Genomic DNA, 16327 nt, shown 5'->3' on the forward strand with positions numbered 1-16327 from the left:
TTTTTTTTCCTACTACAGCTGTTCTCCCCTGTCCCTATTTTCCCTATGTTTGCATTTCATCTGTATTATTTCATGTGGCTGAGTCAGGGAAAAGAATAATAATTTTAGTTTAGTTTCTGATTTCATTGTTGCGTTGTTATGCAAAATTCAACAACTGTTTGGGTGATGAATATGGGGGAGGGGTTGCAGTCATTGCAATTCACACTCTTTAAAGGGTTGAAGGAGATCTAGAAATTCCTAAGGAAAGGGTAATCCTGTATTCATCTTCCCTTTTTTTTTTTTGTTTTCAATCTGTATATTGAAACTAGCAATTATTGCTGAATGTTTTTAAAGGTGAAGGGGTTTTGCACTCACTCTTTCTCTCTCTGCTAAGCTAATGGAAACATCAGGTACTGACATGCTGAATGATTCAGACAACAGAGCACCTATAAGTCCACTGCATTTAGCTGTAAGTATTTCGTTCTGTAGGGATGATGGCTCATCTGATCACAAACAGTTGTTGTCCTAGGTTTATTCAGCAAAAAATGTACTTAATATTCCTGAATGAGCTATACAGGATGATTTTTGCATTTCACCTGAAACTTGCTTCATGGAACAGCATTCATTTGGAATCTTCTAATTAAGATTTATCATATAGGTAATGATGACTTTTTTAATCATCATTGTTGTTTTACCCTCATTGTTGTTGAGGGTAGAACATGAGAAATGTTTGTCCTTCATACTTTTAAGAAAGATTTGCACAGAGAGTAGTGTAGGAGAGGACCTGATGAAACAGTCGGTATAAATATAATCAAAATACAGAGGAACCAGCTGAATATGTAGCTTTTGACTTTTCACTGGACTTGGAGCAATTGGAAAACCACAGTTTCCTTTCTGGAAATAGCCTGTCTCATGCAGTACGTGCATGTATGGCCCTAGTAAAAAGCAGTCTTTAATACTGGTAAAGGAAAGCAGTTAGAAGAGATTTTTCCTGGAAGTGAGTTTTGTCTGGGGCGGAAGTCATGTATCCATGAGTTATAGATTTAAAATTATGATGGAAATTATAAAACCATGGTTGTAGGTATTTTGTTTTCATTACCAACTTTGACACTTTGTCTGGACACGCACCTATAGAGTATTCTCTATACTGGTTTTTTATCCTTGCATATCCATTCTGATCTTTTAACGGTTTCATCCCTTAAGTCCCTTCTGGTTTACCAGTTATGTTAACTGTAGCTATTTGAACTGTATTCTTTCCACTTCCAAATTTTACTATTTTTTCTTTTTTTAAATATTTAATGAAAAAAATATAATAGGGATTAGTGAGGTTTACATATGTTCCTCGCTTGAAATAATCTGAGGGTGATGTAACTTGCTTGAAGTTCTGTGGTTTGGGTTGGTTTTTTTAACTAGCCAAAACTATTGTAACTACTTACAGGCTGCATCAGTAGCTCTTCCACGTGTTGAAACAAAGATAGTATCTTAGCAGTTTCACTTACGTAATCCTGGCAAGAAAGGGAAAAATGTGACGGCCAGGAAACCTGAAGAATTTTCTTATTCCTGCAGGCCTATCATGGCCACCACCAGGCTCTGGAAGTGCTGGTGCAGTCGCTGCTGGACCTTGATGTGAGGAATAATAATGGAAGGACACCACTGGATCTTGCTGCCTTCAAGGGACACGTGGAATGTGTAGATGTGCTCATTAATCAGGGAGCGTCAATCCTGGTGAAAGATTATGTTGTAAAGAGGACCCCGATACATGCTGCAGGTATGTGCTAACTGCTGACCTCGAAGGTTTGGGATTTTGAAGTGGATCATCTTCGTGTTTAGAAGTTTCTGTCATGAATGGTGTTTAGCAGTAGGCGATGACTTTTAAGGTACATGCTGTGCTGAGAAAGGTGTAACAAAGCAGTTGTGGGTAGAAGCCAGTATTAACCCACTAACTCATGTTGGCTTGAGGCGTGCTGTTCCACGTGCTGTCCAGAGGAGATTGTCCTTGTCCATTCGGCTAGCTAGGCTAGCCGCGCTGCCAGGTGTCAGTGCCGTGTTCCTCTCCTCGCCCTCCGCACAGCCCAGACCGCAGGGCCACGTTTAGATATGTGAATTGCGTTGCCCGTCTTGGCAGTAACATACTTCTAAAATTGACTGGAGTCTTGGAGAATTTTGTCAGTTGGAGAAGAGACGTGAAAGTTATACTTTGGGTTTTTCCCAAGGATTTAAATTACTTCTGAGTGTTTGTAAAATAACAGCAATCCTTTGCGATATTTTCTCGCTGCCTTTACTAGAAAACCTGTACAAACCTACCCTGCTCAAAGTCTAGCACTCATCCTATATTCGTATTTTTTCCCTTTCTTTGAAAATAGGCTTATTTAAATTGGCATTAATAGTTACGGTGTTGTAGAAATGTTGCAGTAAAAATAGTATCATGTGTACAACGTCACCCTTCTAACCACCCAGTTTGTTGTCCATGAGCACAAGCTGTAGTCATCTACTTGACTGAGCTTCTCCTAACCTGTGTGAGCATTTCTGTCCGCTGGAGAAGCATGAACTGCCACTGTTCTTACGTGGGCTGCATGCAGCAGCTGCACGGCAGAATTGATTTCCCCTCTAACAAGCAATCGTTTGTCTGTCGTGAGTTGCATTTAAATGTAATTTCTCAATTTTTTGTTTCTTTTTTTAATTGCTTGGTTAATTACTTCTGTGAGTTACGTTTCCTTCTCCTCTTCCTAATGTGATTTCAATTATCGTTTCATAACTGCGCGTGTGCTGCACTTGCTGACTGACTCTGCATGATTGGCTAGGTATGTGTTTACCTGGGCCTTAAACCAAGCAGAAGTCATGCTGATCACTATATTTAATTATTCCTTCTTCTGGATGTTGTATAAGCCTATATTCTAATCATGATTAACGTGTGCAACCTCATTTAGATGCAAAAACCAAATACCTGTTGGCACTGACAGCTGGAATCAATTCCTTTTAATGCTATACAGTTGAGAGTACCTGATTTCTGAAATAATTCTCTAGCATTCAAATTTTTTGGTTTAAATTTTAGTTATAACAATGGTCAAGCTGTACAGTGGGTTCTCAAGGTAACGGGCTTTAGTCTGAGCAGGTTACCGTTCTGTTTGAGGTGTGTACTCGAAGGCAATTAACATAGGTGTTGTATTTTTATGATGTTTTACAGCTACAAACGGTCACTCGGAATGTTTGCGGCTATTGATAGGAAATGCGGAACCACAGAATGCGGTGGACATTCAAGATGGAAATGGACAGTGAGTTTAAACGATACACATTCTGTTCTTCACAAGTTACTGCATTTTATAACAGGAAAAACCAACTACTTTGGTGATTTTTTATTTGTTATTTTAAAGGGAGGTGGTATTTCAATTAGGACCCGAGACTCTGCATTTTGCATTAAACATAATGTTAGTGGTGAAAAATGTTCGGCTGGGAGGAAACTAAAATGTGTCCTACTGCCCAGGTGCTGAGAAAATGGATTCTAGTGACTTAACCACAATTTCTGAATGAGAGGACGCTTACTTATTTTCTTGTATCTAAACAGTAAATGTGAGTGGCCTTCTCAGGGTGACGGTAGTTGTTACAGTCCAGCTGTTAAATGTCCATGTAGATGACACTTTACTTCACTCTCTGCTCAGGACCCCTCTGATGTTGTCAGTTCTCAACGGGCACACGGACTGCGTGTATTCACTCCTTAACAAAGGGGCAAATGTAGATGCCAAAGATAAGTGGGGAAGAACAGCATTGCATAGAGGGGTAAGAGAATATAACCGTCCTTTCCAATTTTATGCATATTAATTTCAAATACAGACTTAATAGGTAGCGTTAATAAATTTCTCACTGTTCTCATCTTGCTGTTGTTAGTTTTTAATTGTCTTTTTAGTTGCTCTCAAAAGACAAGCTTTTGCCTGTTTGCTCCATACCCTAGAATTTTTTTTGAATTCTAGAGTCTCTTCATCTTGCTCCAGAGTGTTGACTGGAGAGGTCGCAGAGTACAGCTTTTTGTTATGGGGTGGGGGTGGTGTTAATGGGAGGAAGAAAAGCGGGATGCATGCCATATGCCAATGATTTTTTATAGTCTCTGCCAGATAAGATATTTGAATGAGCCCTAGAGATTAGCAGTTCATTCAGTGTTATTCCAAGAAATTATTCTGTCATCAATGTGATAATACATTGCTAGTTTTCCCACAGAATGGCTGTTTTCAGGAATAAAAATAACAACTGTGCTTATTTCGTTATTCCTGGAAAAATGTCAGAAATGGCCTGAAGTTTGCTTGCTTTAGTTACACACTGTGGCTTAAATACATGAATATTTGCAGACTTGCCATTTCTTGTCTCTCTCCAGGCAGTTACTGGGCATGAGGAATGTGTCGAAGCGTTGCTTCAACATGGTGCTAAGTCCTTACTGCGAGACTGTAGGGGGAGAACCCCGATACACTTGTCAGCTGCATGCGGACATATAGGTGTTCTGGGAGCTCTCCTGCAGTCAGCTACATCCGTGGATGCTGTACCTGCACTAGCGGACAATCATGGCTACACATCACTGCACTGGGCCTGCTATAATGGTAAAACACATCAGACTTCAAACAGAGGTCTAAACGCATTTGGTGACACTGAGATAGAAGTTGTTACTACTTTAAAAGCAGCATGTAAAGCCTGTTTTCTTTCATAGAATCACAGAATGGTTTGGGTGGGCAGGGACCTTAAAGACCACCTAGTTCCAACCCCCCTGCCTTGGGCAGGGACACCTTGCACTAGACCAGGTTGCTCAAAGCCTCATCCAGCCTGGCCTTGAAGACAGCCAGGGTTGGGGCATCCACAGCTTCTCTGGGCAACCTGTGCCAGTGCCTCACCACCCTCTCTGGGAAGAATTTCTTCCTGATATCTAATCTAAACCTCCCCACTTTCAATTTAAACCCGTTACCCCTTGTCCTGTTACTCAGGCCCTTGTAAAAAGGGCCTTTCAGTTGTATTCGTCAGCGTGGCAGCACGGCAGACGTCGTATCTTCAGGTGGAACGCATTAACATCTAACACATAGTATGAGGTGTTTCATTTGGGCTGCAGTTTTGTTATCAACTGCCTTCTTAGTTTTATGCCTCAAGGAGTCTTTCAAGAAGTTCAGCATAGTACCTGTGAAGAGAAATGCCCCACACATCCCCAAAAAATAACCTTCACAGGGCGTCTTGGGAGGAATGGTTTCAGCTTAAATCCTTTTTAAAACTCACGTCAAATTGATCTTGTAAGGCAGAATAAGCCAGAGTGTATAAAATCGATTCAATAAGGGCTTTTTCTTTCTTCGCGGATCCTTGACTTCACTCATTCTTGGATCTGGCCTTAAAAGGTAGGACGCTCATTCAGCTCCTTCACTAAAGATTTCGTTTCCTGTGTTCCTTTCTGACATCGCATGATAGAGAAGGATGAGGAAGTAAGGGTTTAGAGCCTCACTTCACCAGTTATTTTAAAGTGAATACCGAACCAGACTGTCTTCACAGCTGAAGAACCAGCGTAACATCTCTTTCTCACATTCATAAAATCAAACTCTTACAGCTTGGCCCATTTTGAGAGTGACCACAGTGTCTGAGTGAAACAGAACTGAAATGTGCTCGATTTCTAGAATGAAAATTTGACAGAATTTGTGAAAATACAAATCTTGGGACAACAGTGACTGTTGACCTGAGGCTTTCTGCATCAACGCAAGGCAGAGCAAACGGATAATTACCATTGTTAGCTACCTGCACAGCAGCGGGCTATAGAGTTTTGAAAATAACAGTATGATTGGTTGAAGGTGGTGTTCTTCAGCTTTTGTTATGACTGTCAACTTGGTTTTCCTTTGGGTTTGGCAATACAGTGGAACGAAAATAACCCTCAAGTGGTGGAGATGTTTTCATGTAGACTAAGTGGTGAATGTACAGAAAAGTTTAAAATGTGGAGGTGTAAAGAACTAAATTCAGTGTTCTGGGTGTTTTTCAGGCAGCATGAGATTCTGAATTTCACAACATTTACAGTGTTAAATGTTGGCTTGATTTTCAGGATTCTAAAAATGTCTTAGTTCCTAAAGGTATATCAAGCATAACCAGGATGTCATTGAAACTTTCAAGTGAGAAATTGCTTAATCTAATTTGGTAGTTTTTGCTGTAACCCATAAATAGACCTTTTTCTTAATACCCAATTTTTACATTTGCTTTAGGTCATGACAGTTGTGTAGAACTCCTCCTGGAACAGGAAGTTTTCCAGAAAATGGAAGGAAACTCTTTCAGTCCGTTGCATTGTGCTGTGTAAGGAAGTGCAAAATTCTTCTTCACGGATTTCATTGCTGTTTTTAACAAAAGATTTATCATTCTGTAAATAACAGCCTGTTTAATTCCTTGTAGGATAAATGACAATGAAGGCGCTGCAGAAATGTTAATTGATACGCTAGGTGCTGGTATTGTAAATTCAACAGATTCAAAAGGAAGGTAAGGGGGTAACGGCACGGTGGAAGAATGTTTGTGATGTCAGAGAGGGGCTTCTGCCGCGTTCTGTAATGATTCTGGGGGGTCTGTATTTGCTACTTATATTAATTCCCCCTTCCCCCTGTTTTTATTCTTTGAAGAATTTTTTTATTATTATTCTGTGCTAGAAATAAATCTTAGATTTCTTTAAAAATCCTGAGTGAATAAACTTGAATTGGCTTTTTTATTGTATAGACAGGTTTGAGCATGTTTGAAGTTGTGTCACGCTGTGGGTGGTATTCTGAGCCTATTTCATTTCTTCCGAATCAAGTTGTGTCTCTGTTACAAACGACAGAGAGGGAATTGTTTGAAACTTGAAGGTTGCTTTCTAAAGACCGCAGTCACAACTCCAGCAATACTCATTTCAGAGGATTAGTGAGAGGGACTGCCCAGCCTCCGGTGTTGTGCAGGGTCATGGTCAGCATGCCCCGTTGAGTACAGTGGAAAGCGTGGCTGAACGTGGCTGTGTTGTCTTTTGGTCTGTTGTAGAACTCCTCTTCATGCAGCAGCTTTTACGGATCACGTTGAGTGTCTACAGCTTCTGCTCAGTCATAACGCTCAAGTCAATGCTGTAGATTCTTCTGGGAAAACACCTTTAATGATGGCTGCAGAAAATGGACAGACAAACACAGTCGGTAAAGAGGAAGCTTTGTACATTTCTGCTGTCGTTTGTCAACCGTACTGCGGGTCGAGTTGCCCTACCGTTAACGTCCTCGCGGATGTATTGTGTCAGAGTGGTGCTTTCATTTCGCACACACGTGAGCCATTAAAAGACTTCCGGGCATATCCCTGTGGTTAATACAGACCTTTATTTCCCCAGAGGTGCTGGTCAGCAGTGCTAAGGCTGATCTGACTTTGCAAGACAGTTCTAAGAACACAGCACTCCACTTGGCTTGCAGCAAGGTGGGTGCGTCGTCTGACTTGGTGGTGCTGAGCTTTGTGTTGTCACGCACTGTTCCTAAATGTTAACTCCTTCCTTTGGAAAGGCATTCAAAGCCATTTGTGAAGAGTATTTGTTGTATGACAGATGTTTGTTCTGTATCAAGGGCCATGAAACTAGTGCCTTGTTAATACTGGAGAAGATTACGGATAGAAACCTCATCAATGCCACCAATGCAGCCTTGCAAACGTACGTATCGGCAGCGAGCGTGTTTTACGGATGAGTTTTTGGGTGTATCTGCTAAAACCAGTGTCTTGCTCATGAAGAGGAGTGTTTTTCAGAATTGTTTTCCAAATTGGTTGAGTTTTGATTGAATTGCTTAACAGGTACCAAGAGTTTAACTGACCTGAAGGGAAATGGTGTTTTGTTCATTCTTGAAGTTCTAGTTTTAGCTGAGCAAAAGGGGTTGGTGAATCAGTCTCAGTGCTGTGATTCAGGGAGTCCTGTGTGCAGTTACTGCGATCAGCTGAGGTTACCTGTAACCCGTATTTTTCTGGTTTATTTAATTTTTCAATTAGAATTCACTTCAGTTAACCACTCATTGCAGGCAAACGAAGACTTGCTCTTCAAAGCTTAGCTAATAAAAAAACCCTAGCTGATGTATGTTTTTATTCTCTAGCATGCTGTCTGTTAGGAAAAGACACCTATTGCTACTACAGTGAAAGACTACTTTCTGTTAATATTATGGTGAATGCAGTATTCTTAATGCTTCCGGAAGATCTTCTCTCAAGTAGAATTAAGCCTGTTTTGCTAGCCCAGCCATAAGAAAAACTTAGAGAGGTAGCGGTATGTCTCATGGAGGAATATATTTCAGGATGGGCTGTTAAAATGGCTCTTCTGCTTTTTTTTTTTTCCCTTTAAAGAGTGTATTTGTGTTATAGGCAGTATTTGACACCCGATAAGGTAGCCGAGTTACGCACATGAATTGTTAGACTGCTTGAATAACACTGTCACAGACCATTTAGGAATAAAACCCCAAAACCCACTGGAACTTGTAAGCAACTTGCATATTTCTCTGGCCTTACGTCCCCTCTGGAATCTGTCGCATTCAAACTCCTACAGTTCTTCCAACTATTCTTAGGAGATCTGCTTGAACTAAGGGGTTGAAGTGGTAAAACTTCTTCCTCTGCTCTTGCTTAGGCAGCAGGAAATACGCAGAAATCAGGAGAGGATTAATCGCCCCATTTCTGACTTGGGCTGGGGGGCATATCTTGGCAGGAGGAAAAGCAGAAATGAGCTGGGAGCAGAAGTGGGCAAGTCTGCTACCACGGGCTCATCTAGTTGCACCCACGTGCCTTGGCTCACATAGTCTGATCAGGAGATGTCAAAGGGAAAAATAGGGGCATATTCACACCTCCATGAAATGTTTATAGAAACCCCAGCATCTTAACAGTTGTTTTAAAATATTACTGTTTTAGAAAATGGGTTTTTTAATAACTAAACTGACTTTCTGAACAGCTTTCATCATGAGCAGTGTCCTACTTTGTGCCACGATAAGCATTACAATTGTTGGCCTCTGTTTTAATTACGGTACATTTTTCAGCATATCTGTGGTGTGCAGTAGTTCTTGCATTTTAATACTTTAATATAAGCACCTTAGATAGAGCTGCTCCTAATTGCATCTTTTGCATTTCTGGTCTCCAATTTAAGGCACTTGTTTCCAAATCAAAATATAGTTCTCAGATAATTCAAACAATTTTATGAGTCTTGAATGAAGAGCAGTAGAAATCAGAAGGGAAGTAAGCTGGTTATTCTGTTTCCTGCTGAATGGCAATAGGGTTTTATTTAAGCCATTTGCAACCAACTGTTGCATTTGAAAAAGATCTAATTAGAGTATTTGAGGTAAAGGTACACTTTCCTTGATCGATCATGTCACCCACAAAGTGTGAGGTTTTGAAAAGTAATCTGGTTTTCCTGCTTCCATTCTGCTGTTGCTATTCTGATGATTGTTGGCAGGGACAGATCTCATGATACCCATTACCACAGTTCAGTGAAGGGTTTATCCCCCATAAGGCACCAGAGGTTTCTGTGTTGTTAACATGATAAGAGTTCACGAGCAGGCAGATCTCTTCTAGCAGCTACTTCCTCCCTGTGTGGTGCCATTGGAAGAAAAAGGCAGTGCACTCTTGCAACTGTACAGTTTCTTTGCAGTAAGAAAAGGGATTTGCTGGGGTTTTTCCATCTTATTATTATGTCTACAATGTTAATTTATATAATGTGTAAGTAACACACCAGTATAAATACCTCAACAATTATGTAACTAGATGCAAGCTACCTCTCTCATGTAGTACCTTGTTCTAAGGTTTATGTACCGGTCTGCTTGTCTTCACAGACCTCTGCATGTTGCTGCTCGGAATGGACTAACGGTTGTGGTTCAAGAGCTTTTAGGGAAGGGAGCAAGTGTACTTGCCGTAGATGAAAATGGTAAGCACAACTTTAACGGTGTTTCCCTGTAAGGAGCTGTGGTTTTCAGCTGCGCTCACTGACAGGCAGTCACCCTGTGGGAATTTAGTGAGAGCGGGCAGTAGGTGCCCCCAGAGAAGACGAGGTACCACGTTGGTGAGGGGTCATCGCAGCCGCAGAAGTGGGAGGGGGTGGAAACTTTCAGAACCGTGGAGGTTCTTCCGCACGGAAACGTTGGGGTCGCATTTGTAGCTCTGTGGTGTGTGCACTATAAATACACGAGCTCCGGCACACAGAGTGGAATGCACAAATAACTTTCTGCTGTTAAGAAGCTGGATCAAATTGCCATCCGTTTTGTCACAGTAGGTATATTGGTGTTGGGTCTTAAAAGCAGGGATGAGTCGCAGATCTTGGTTACTGCTCTCAAGCTTCTGGCTCTTGAGAGGTTTTTGGCACGTGGAAGTAAGGAAAAGTAGCTGCTTTGTCACACAGACTAAATACCTTTTAAAAACAAACAAAAATTAGACCTACTGACTTCTTATTTGCATGTTTTCATGTAAGAATTCTGTGCTCCTCCAGAGCTGTGCTTTTAGGAGCTGAAGAGCTCCTGCTCTTATGCCATACCACAGGATGTCTTCTAACGTAACCAGTACCTGGACTCCGGGGGGAGGGTTGCTGTGGGGTTTTGCACTGGTTTTGGTGGTGATGTTGGTGTGGTGGTTTGTTTTTGTGTTGTTGGTTGGGTTTTTTGTTTGGCTGGTTGGTTTGGATTTTTTTTTCAGAACAGATGTGCTTAATTAACAGTTCTAATTATATTTCCAGTTTGGAAAAGTTTTTCCTGTCTTAATGTTTACTGTTGGCTTTCTGTGTGTCTCTTAAAGTGACATGGGTGATTTAAACCTCATTCCTGAAATAGGGTACAGGGGTCACTGCTAAATGAAACTCTCTGAAATGAAAAGGCTGGGAAACGTGCCTTTTTGATCTTCGTTTCTCATCACCAGTATGCTGACTGGAGATGTTGTTTGTATGTTTGTGGGCTTTTCATGTGCAGCCAACCCGTCCCTTCTTAGGGTGGATCTTTGCTGTCACAGAGAAAAAAGGTTGCTTGTGGAGAAGTCACAGTTCTCTGGCAGCCTGGGGATCTAACTGCAACATGTTAAACAACTTATAAACTCTGCTAATTGTTTATATTTTAAAGTAACTCTGAATTAATCCAAAAAATCACCTCATACTAGTTACTGTGAAAAAATTAACTCTCTGTGCAGCCCAAACCAGCACAGCTGCCTATTCTAGGTCATAGAATCACAGACTGTTTTGGGTTGGAAGGGACCTTAAAGACCATCTAGTTCCACCCCCCCTGCCATGGGCAGGGACACCTTCCACTAGACCAGGTTGCTCCAAGCCTCATCCAGCCTGGCCTTGAACCCTTCCAGGGATGGGGCACCCACAGCTTCTCTGGGCAACCTGTGCCAGTGCCTCACCACCCTCTCTGTGAAGAACTTCTTCCTGATACCCAATCTAAACCTCCCCACTTTCCCTTTAAACCCATTGCCCCTTGTCCTGTCACTACAGGCGCTTGTAAAAAGTCCCCCCCCCAGCTTCCTTGTAGCCCCTTCAGGTACTGGAAGGTGCAATAAGGTCTCCCCAGAGCCTTCTCTTCTCCAGGCTGAACAAGCCCAACTCTCTCAGCCTGTCCCCATAGCAGAGGTGCTCCAGCCCTCGGAGCATCTGCGTGGCCTCCCCTGTACTGACTCCAACCAGTCTATATCCTTCTCATGCTGGGGGCCCCAGAGCTGGACACAGCACTCCAGGTGGGGTCCTCACTGTGGTTCTTCACTTTTCTTTCTAATAGCATTTGCTTTGTTTATAAACAGCCTTGAGCTCTTTATTCTCACGCAGCCTTGAGAATATTCATAATGAATTATTCTTCTTTTGGATGAATGTGCCAGCTTGAAGTACAGTATGTGCAAAGTGACGAATGCTTTGAGTTGTGAGAGAGCAAGGGAAATTTCAGTGGGATTTAGCAATTACACCTGTTGCTAATCTTTTTCTTGATTCCTGGAAGATTAGTATGTTAGCAGGCTCGTTAAACCTGTGGCAACATTTTTCTTGATTTCCATAGTGTACCTTTTATACTGAGTGGAAAAGCTGGCAGTCGTGATAACCGGCTTCTGATGAGATTGGAGGTAAAGTTTCCGTTAGTGTTCTACATGGAAGCGCGTCTTGAAACGCAGAACACGTAACCAGCAAAACCTCAGCTGGTGTGGAGTGCTGATCCCCTTTTTGTCTCTGGGGTTGTCCCTTTCTAGAAAGGCTGCATTGACCTTTCTTACGAGCAGCCTCTCTTTGTATCTGTATAAAACTGCTTACTAGCCCTGTGCTGCTGGATCTGGGCTACCGGAAACCATCGAAAACTGTGAGCTTTGAAAAACCCAACATCACTCCGATTCTCTGCATTTCCATTTATAATTCATTTATAAGATACTTAAACCTGTAGATTCGAAGTCATACTGCTTTTGTTACAGAGCGTCTCTTATTGTGGTGAGGTCACTTCTTGAGATCTTTAAGAACTAGCATCTTTGGAAAAAAGGTAATCCTCTCAAAAGATGAAATGCAACTGAAAGAGCAAATTAACTGTGTGGTATACTTCCCAAAAGTAGTCATGCTGAGGGTCCATTCTCAGTTCTGCATCAATTCTCACTCAAATATTTCAGTTCTTTTTCCCATATGTCCACACCTGCTGTGGTGAAACTTTGCTGTCACCTGCATCTACAAAAATTCTGTTGAATTTTACATTGTTTATGCAAGTTTCTCGGTTTTAAAAGAAACTACTAGCTTTTTATTTGATTTGACACTAAGTGAAATTTTATCTTTGGTCACCCCACCAACTCCCCAGGTTTTGCTGTGTTTTGTTTGCACGCTGTGTAACTTCCCAGGCTAGCTAAATTTCCGGGAAGGGTCTGCCCTTAAGTTGTTGTGTTAATGTGCACGCAGCAGTGAGGGGTGGCTTTCTCTGACTCCGGAGACTTAACACAGCACGGAGGTTTCTCTTCTCTTCTGTACCGTTACAGGGATCATTGGCCTTCCAAGCTTTTGTAAAAGAAAGCCCAATTTTTTTGGTCTAGTTCTTTTCCACGCTTTCTTTTACTCATGTTCTACTTTATGTTGGAGATCTCCTGTTTCCTGGAAGGAATTTTTCTTGTAAAAGCTCATTCATTCCTCAGATGACTTCCTTCCCTTTCCCAAGTGTAAGACTTCATTCAGTTTATCTTGAGAACCGTCTTTGCACTGACCACACTAATAACCCTCTGCTGTTCCTGGGGGCGCCTTCATGGAAACTTTGGAGCACCGGGGGGAGGGAGCCGCTCCACGTTTGGGCAGGGTGAGCCCTGGCCCTAAGTCAGTGTCCACCACGCAGGCTCCAGTTTGTGGTGTGAGGCAGCTCCTTGGCCTCGCGCTGCTTCTGTGGCCCCAGCTATAAATGGAAGACGGTGACTTCTGTTGGTGTGTGAAGGCTTGTGCGGATTATGGGGAACATTATGAGAGCCGAGTGCGAGGATTTCAGGGGAGTCAGTACATTTACCAACATCATCTTGAAAGAAAATGTATTTATACCTGTTGTTGCCCTGACGTATGAATGATCACTTTGCAGTTAAGGGACATAACAACATCATTTGTTCTTAAATCTTAGATTAATATAGACAAAAACAACGTGGTGGAGGACCCAGGTGTAGGTCTGTCATGGTGCAGTTACTTCATCTTGCTGTGTCTAAGGCAAAAATCAGACTGTGCTATTTCATTCCTACTTAAGAAAGCCAGGAGCTTAAGACCTATAATGGAACATCAGTGTAAACACTGTCTATAGAGAACTTCTAACAGAAACGAGCAGTCTGTTGAATCTGCGTGTTGGCCTTTAATTTTCTTACGATGAACTGGGATGCTCTGTTCCGGGCGGAACATGAGTATTCAAGACACTAGCAAGAAGAAGCCTTTAAGAAAAGGAGGATGGAGGGGGAGAGGAAGACATTAAAAGAACTAAAAGGTTAGCTTGTGAATCTTTGGACTTTCACCACATCACGTTAGTGAAGGCAATGGTGTTCAGTCTGGCCAGCTTGGATAAATTTGTGTGTCATGTGAACCTCATGCGGTCTCCAGCAACTGTAGATATCAAACTGTGTGCATTTGCCTATCAGCGCTGAGCCTTCCGTTCTGCTTTACGTGCCTGAAACGCAGTCATCACCCGGGGGTAGCAAGCTCTGGCCCTTGCTTCTGAATCCTCTCAAGAGCGTATCTCTTCTGCAGACGGCCGCTGTTAACTCTGAGCTGTCGCAGTCTGTGATGCCTCGCTAGCCGTGAAAACATCCGCCACGCTTCGGCACGGCCCTGTCGCGTGGTCAGCTGGGGCGTTGTGTGCTTGGATTACCTGTGGGTTTCCTGGGACTGCATGTTCCCCGGGGCACGGCCTGTTGGCCCTGTTCCAAGCGTCGAGCGCAACGTCTGCCCTGAGCAAGTAACAGTTCAGCTGCAAGACTGCCCCCTGCACGCTGTTGTTGGGCTACGATTTCCACAGCGCACCCCGTTTAAAACATGGGTGCCGTTGTACAGCACAATAACCACTCCTGAGCTCTATCCTGAAACTTGCCCTGGATCTGCTGCAACAATAAAGATGATTCCGTAGGTGAAACACTTGCTGGTAGAACGGGCATTGCCTTGTTTTCCATGCCTTTCTAAGGTCTGGACAGAAATCCGTCCCGGGGTGTGCTTTAAAGCCACCTGTAACTTGATACCCCTCGTGCGCTTTTGACCTGGCTGCCGCACACCTTTAGGCTGCGGACCCGGGGTAGCGCAGGACTTCAGGCTCCCGAATGCACCTGAACGCGGGTCTTGCCACGCAGCTCGTTGCAGGCGTGCGGCGAGCGAGGCCGCGCCGAGGCCAGCTGGCTGCCTGCTCCTGTGCGGAGCTGGGCTGAGGGCACGAACTCACTTTGGTCTTGGCGGCAGAATCGGCTGTTGTCACCACCGGTTGCAGCGCCTTGGCGTTGCAGAAATGCCCCGAGACCTGCGCCAAACATCCCCACGGGTGCCACGCTGAATGTTAAACCTAAAGCCCGAGACGGGAGCAGTGCACGGCCCCCACTGAGGGGAGCTTGAAGCGTTTTTCGTGACATTTAATGAGTAGAGGAAGCCGCAGAAACGGTGGAGGATCAGTAGAGCTGCAGTTAGAAGAGATTTCACAGCTACGTGACCTGACTGCCGATCACTCCACGGCCCGAGACCTCCTGCGTTTGGGGGTTGTCACAGCAGCGCGGCCTTGCAGGGTTTTGGCTGACCGGTCGGGCGACCAAGAGGTGTAGTTTCTCTCTGCGAGTCTGGCTGGCATCTCCTCAAACTTCTGTGGATTTCTTAATTGGCATCCCTCTCACTGAAGTCAGACGTTGGCTTTGCATTGCTGCCTGCTGTAACGAGGTCTAGGTTGATGGGCACTGCATGCTCTGCCTTTTCAGTTCCCTGGCCCCGGTGCTGTGGCCAGCTGGTTGGTGACACAGGACAGCCCTAGTAAAGTAACTGCGCGATGAACAGCCGTAAGGAAGCTTCTGGATGCAGGAATATGTAACAGGTTGGGCCGCAGTGGCTGTCTAGTGGCTGCCTTCACCCAGTGCTGTTGGCTGCCATTCCTCAGCCAGGTGACATCCTCCCCACTTTCAAATCCAGGCTCTGCTCGCTGGCCTACAGTGTCTGACCCTGCCTGACAAAACAAGTACACCTCTGTTCCAAAGCCCCCTGACTTCCGGGTTGGTTTTGTAACCAGAAGTCTAAAAATTCTACTTGAGAATGCATTTAATTTCGTGTTCTTTTATCCATCAGTGCAGAACTAAGCAATATAAAATACCTTTGCAGCTGCAGGATGGCACGATCTTTGAGAATTTTCTACGCTGACTCTGTGTTAAACGAAGGTTTGGGTTTTTCTTGACTTTCCAGGTTACACGCCAGCTCTGGCCTGCGCGCCCAATAAGGATGTGGCTGACTGCCTGGCTCTCATTCTGGCCACGATGATGCCCGTGTCGTCGAGCAGCACGTTACCTTCCCTCACCTTCAATGCCATTAATCATTACACCAACGCCTCAAAGACCGTCACCTTCGATTCCCTGCCCATCATGAGGAGTGACCACAGCTCTTACTGTACTTTCAACAACATTGGCAGGGAAGGTGGCTACCCCTACGCAGAAGACGACGAGCTCAATGACTCGGATTCAGAGACCTATTAGGAGCCACGTTTTGTAGGTCTGAAGAGAACCCTCACGCTGGAAGGTCAGACTTGTGCTCTGGGAAAAAAAGCTGTGGGTGTTTGAATGCAACAGGAGGACAGACCTTTCAGAAGATGTTTTTTATTGTGGCTGCATATAGGAAAAAGAAATGTGAGACTCTAGGAGGATTTTTAAGAGCGTATTTTGCAGAAGCAGCTTAAATTCTTGAATAAGTACTTGGAATCCACGG

At 43.6% G+C, this 16327-nt stretch overlaps 1 protein-coding gene across 1 annotated transcript; it reads left to right on the plus strand.

Annotated features, from left to right (window-relative positions):
- Nucleotides 1–373: 373 nt before the first annotated feature.
- LOC104513157 (serine/threonine-protein phosphatase 6 regulatory ankyrin repeat subunit A-like) lies at nt 374–16327 on the plus strand (the record flags this gene model as incomplete). The annotated part of the gene is made up of 12 exons (XM_010156406.1): nt 374–448; nt 1546–1747; nt 3164–3251; nt 3636–3753; nt 4343–4562; nt 6186–6273; nt 6370–6453; nt 6979–7124; nt 7310–7392; nt 7536–7618; nt 9762–9853; nt 15812–16327. Coding segments are annotated over 12 exons (1566 nt in total), but the record flags the coding sequence as incomplete, so codon positions are not given.

This window comes from Eurypyga helias, unplaced genomic scaffold, assembly GCF_000690775.1.
Source record: "Eurypyga helias isolate BGI_N326 unplaced genomic scaffold, ASM69077v1 scaffold40797, whole genome shotgun sequence".
Classification (NCBI taxonomy): domain Eukaryota; kingdom Metazoa; phylum Chordata; class Aves; order Eurypygiformes; family Eurypygidae; genus Eurypyga; species Eurypyga helias.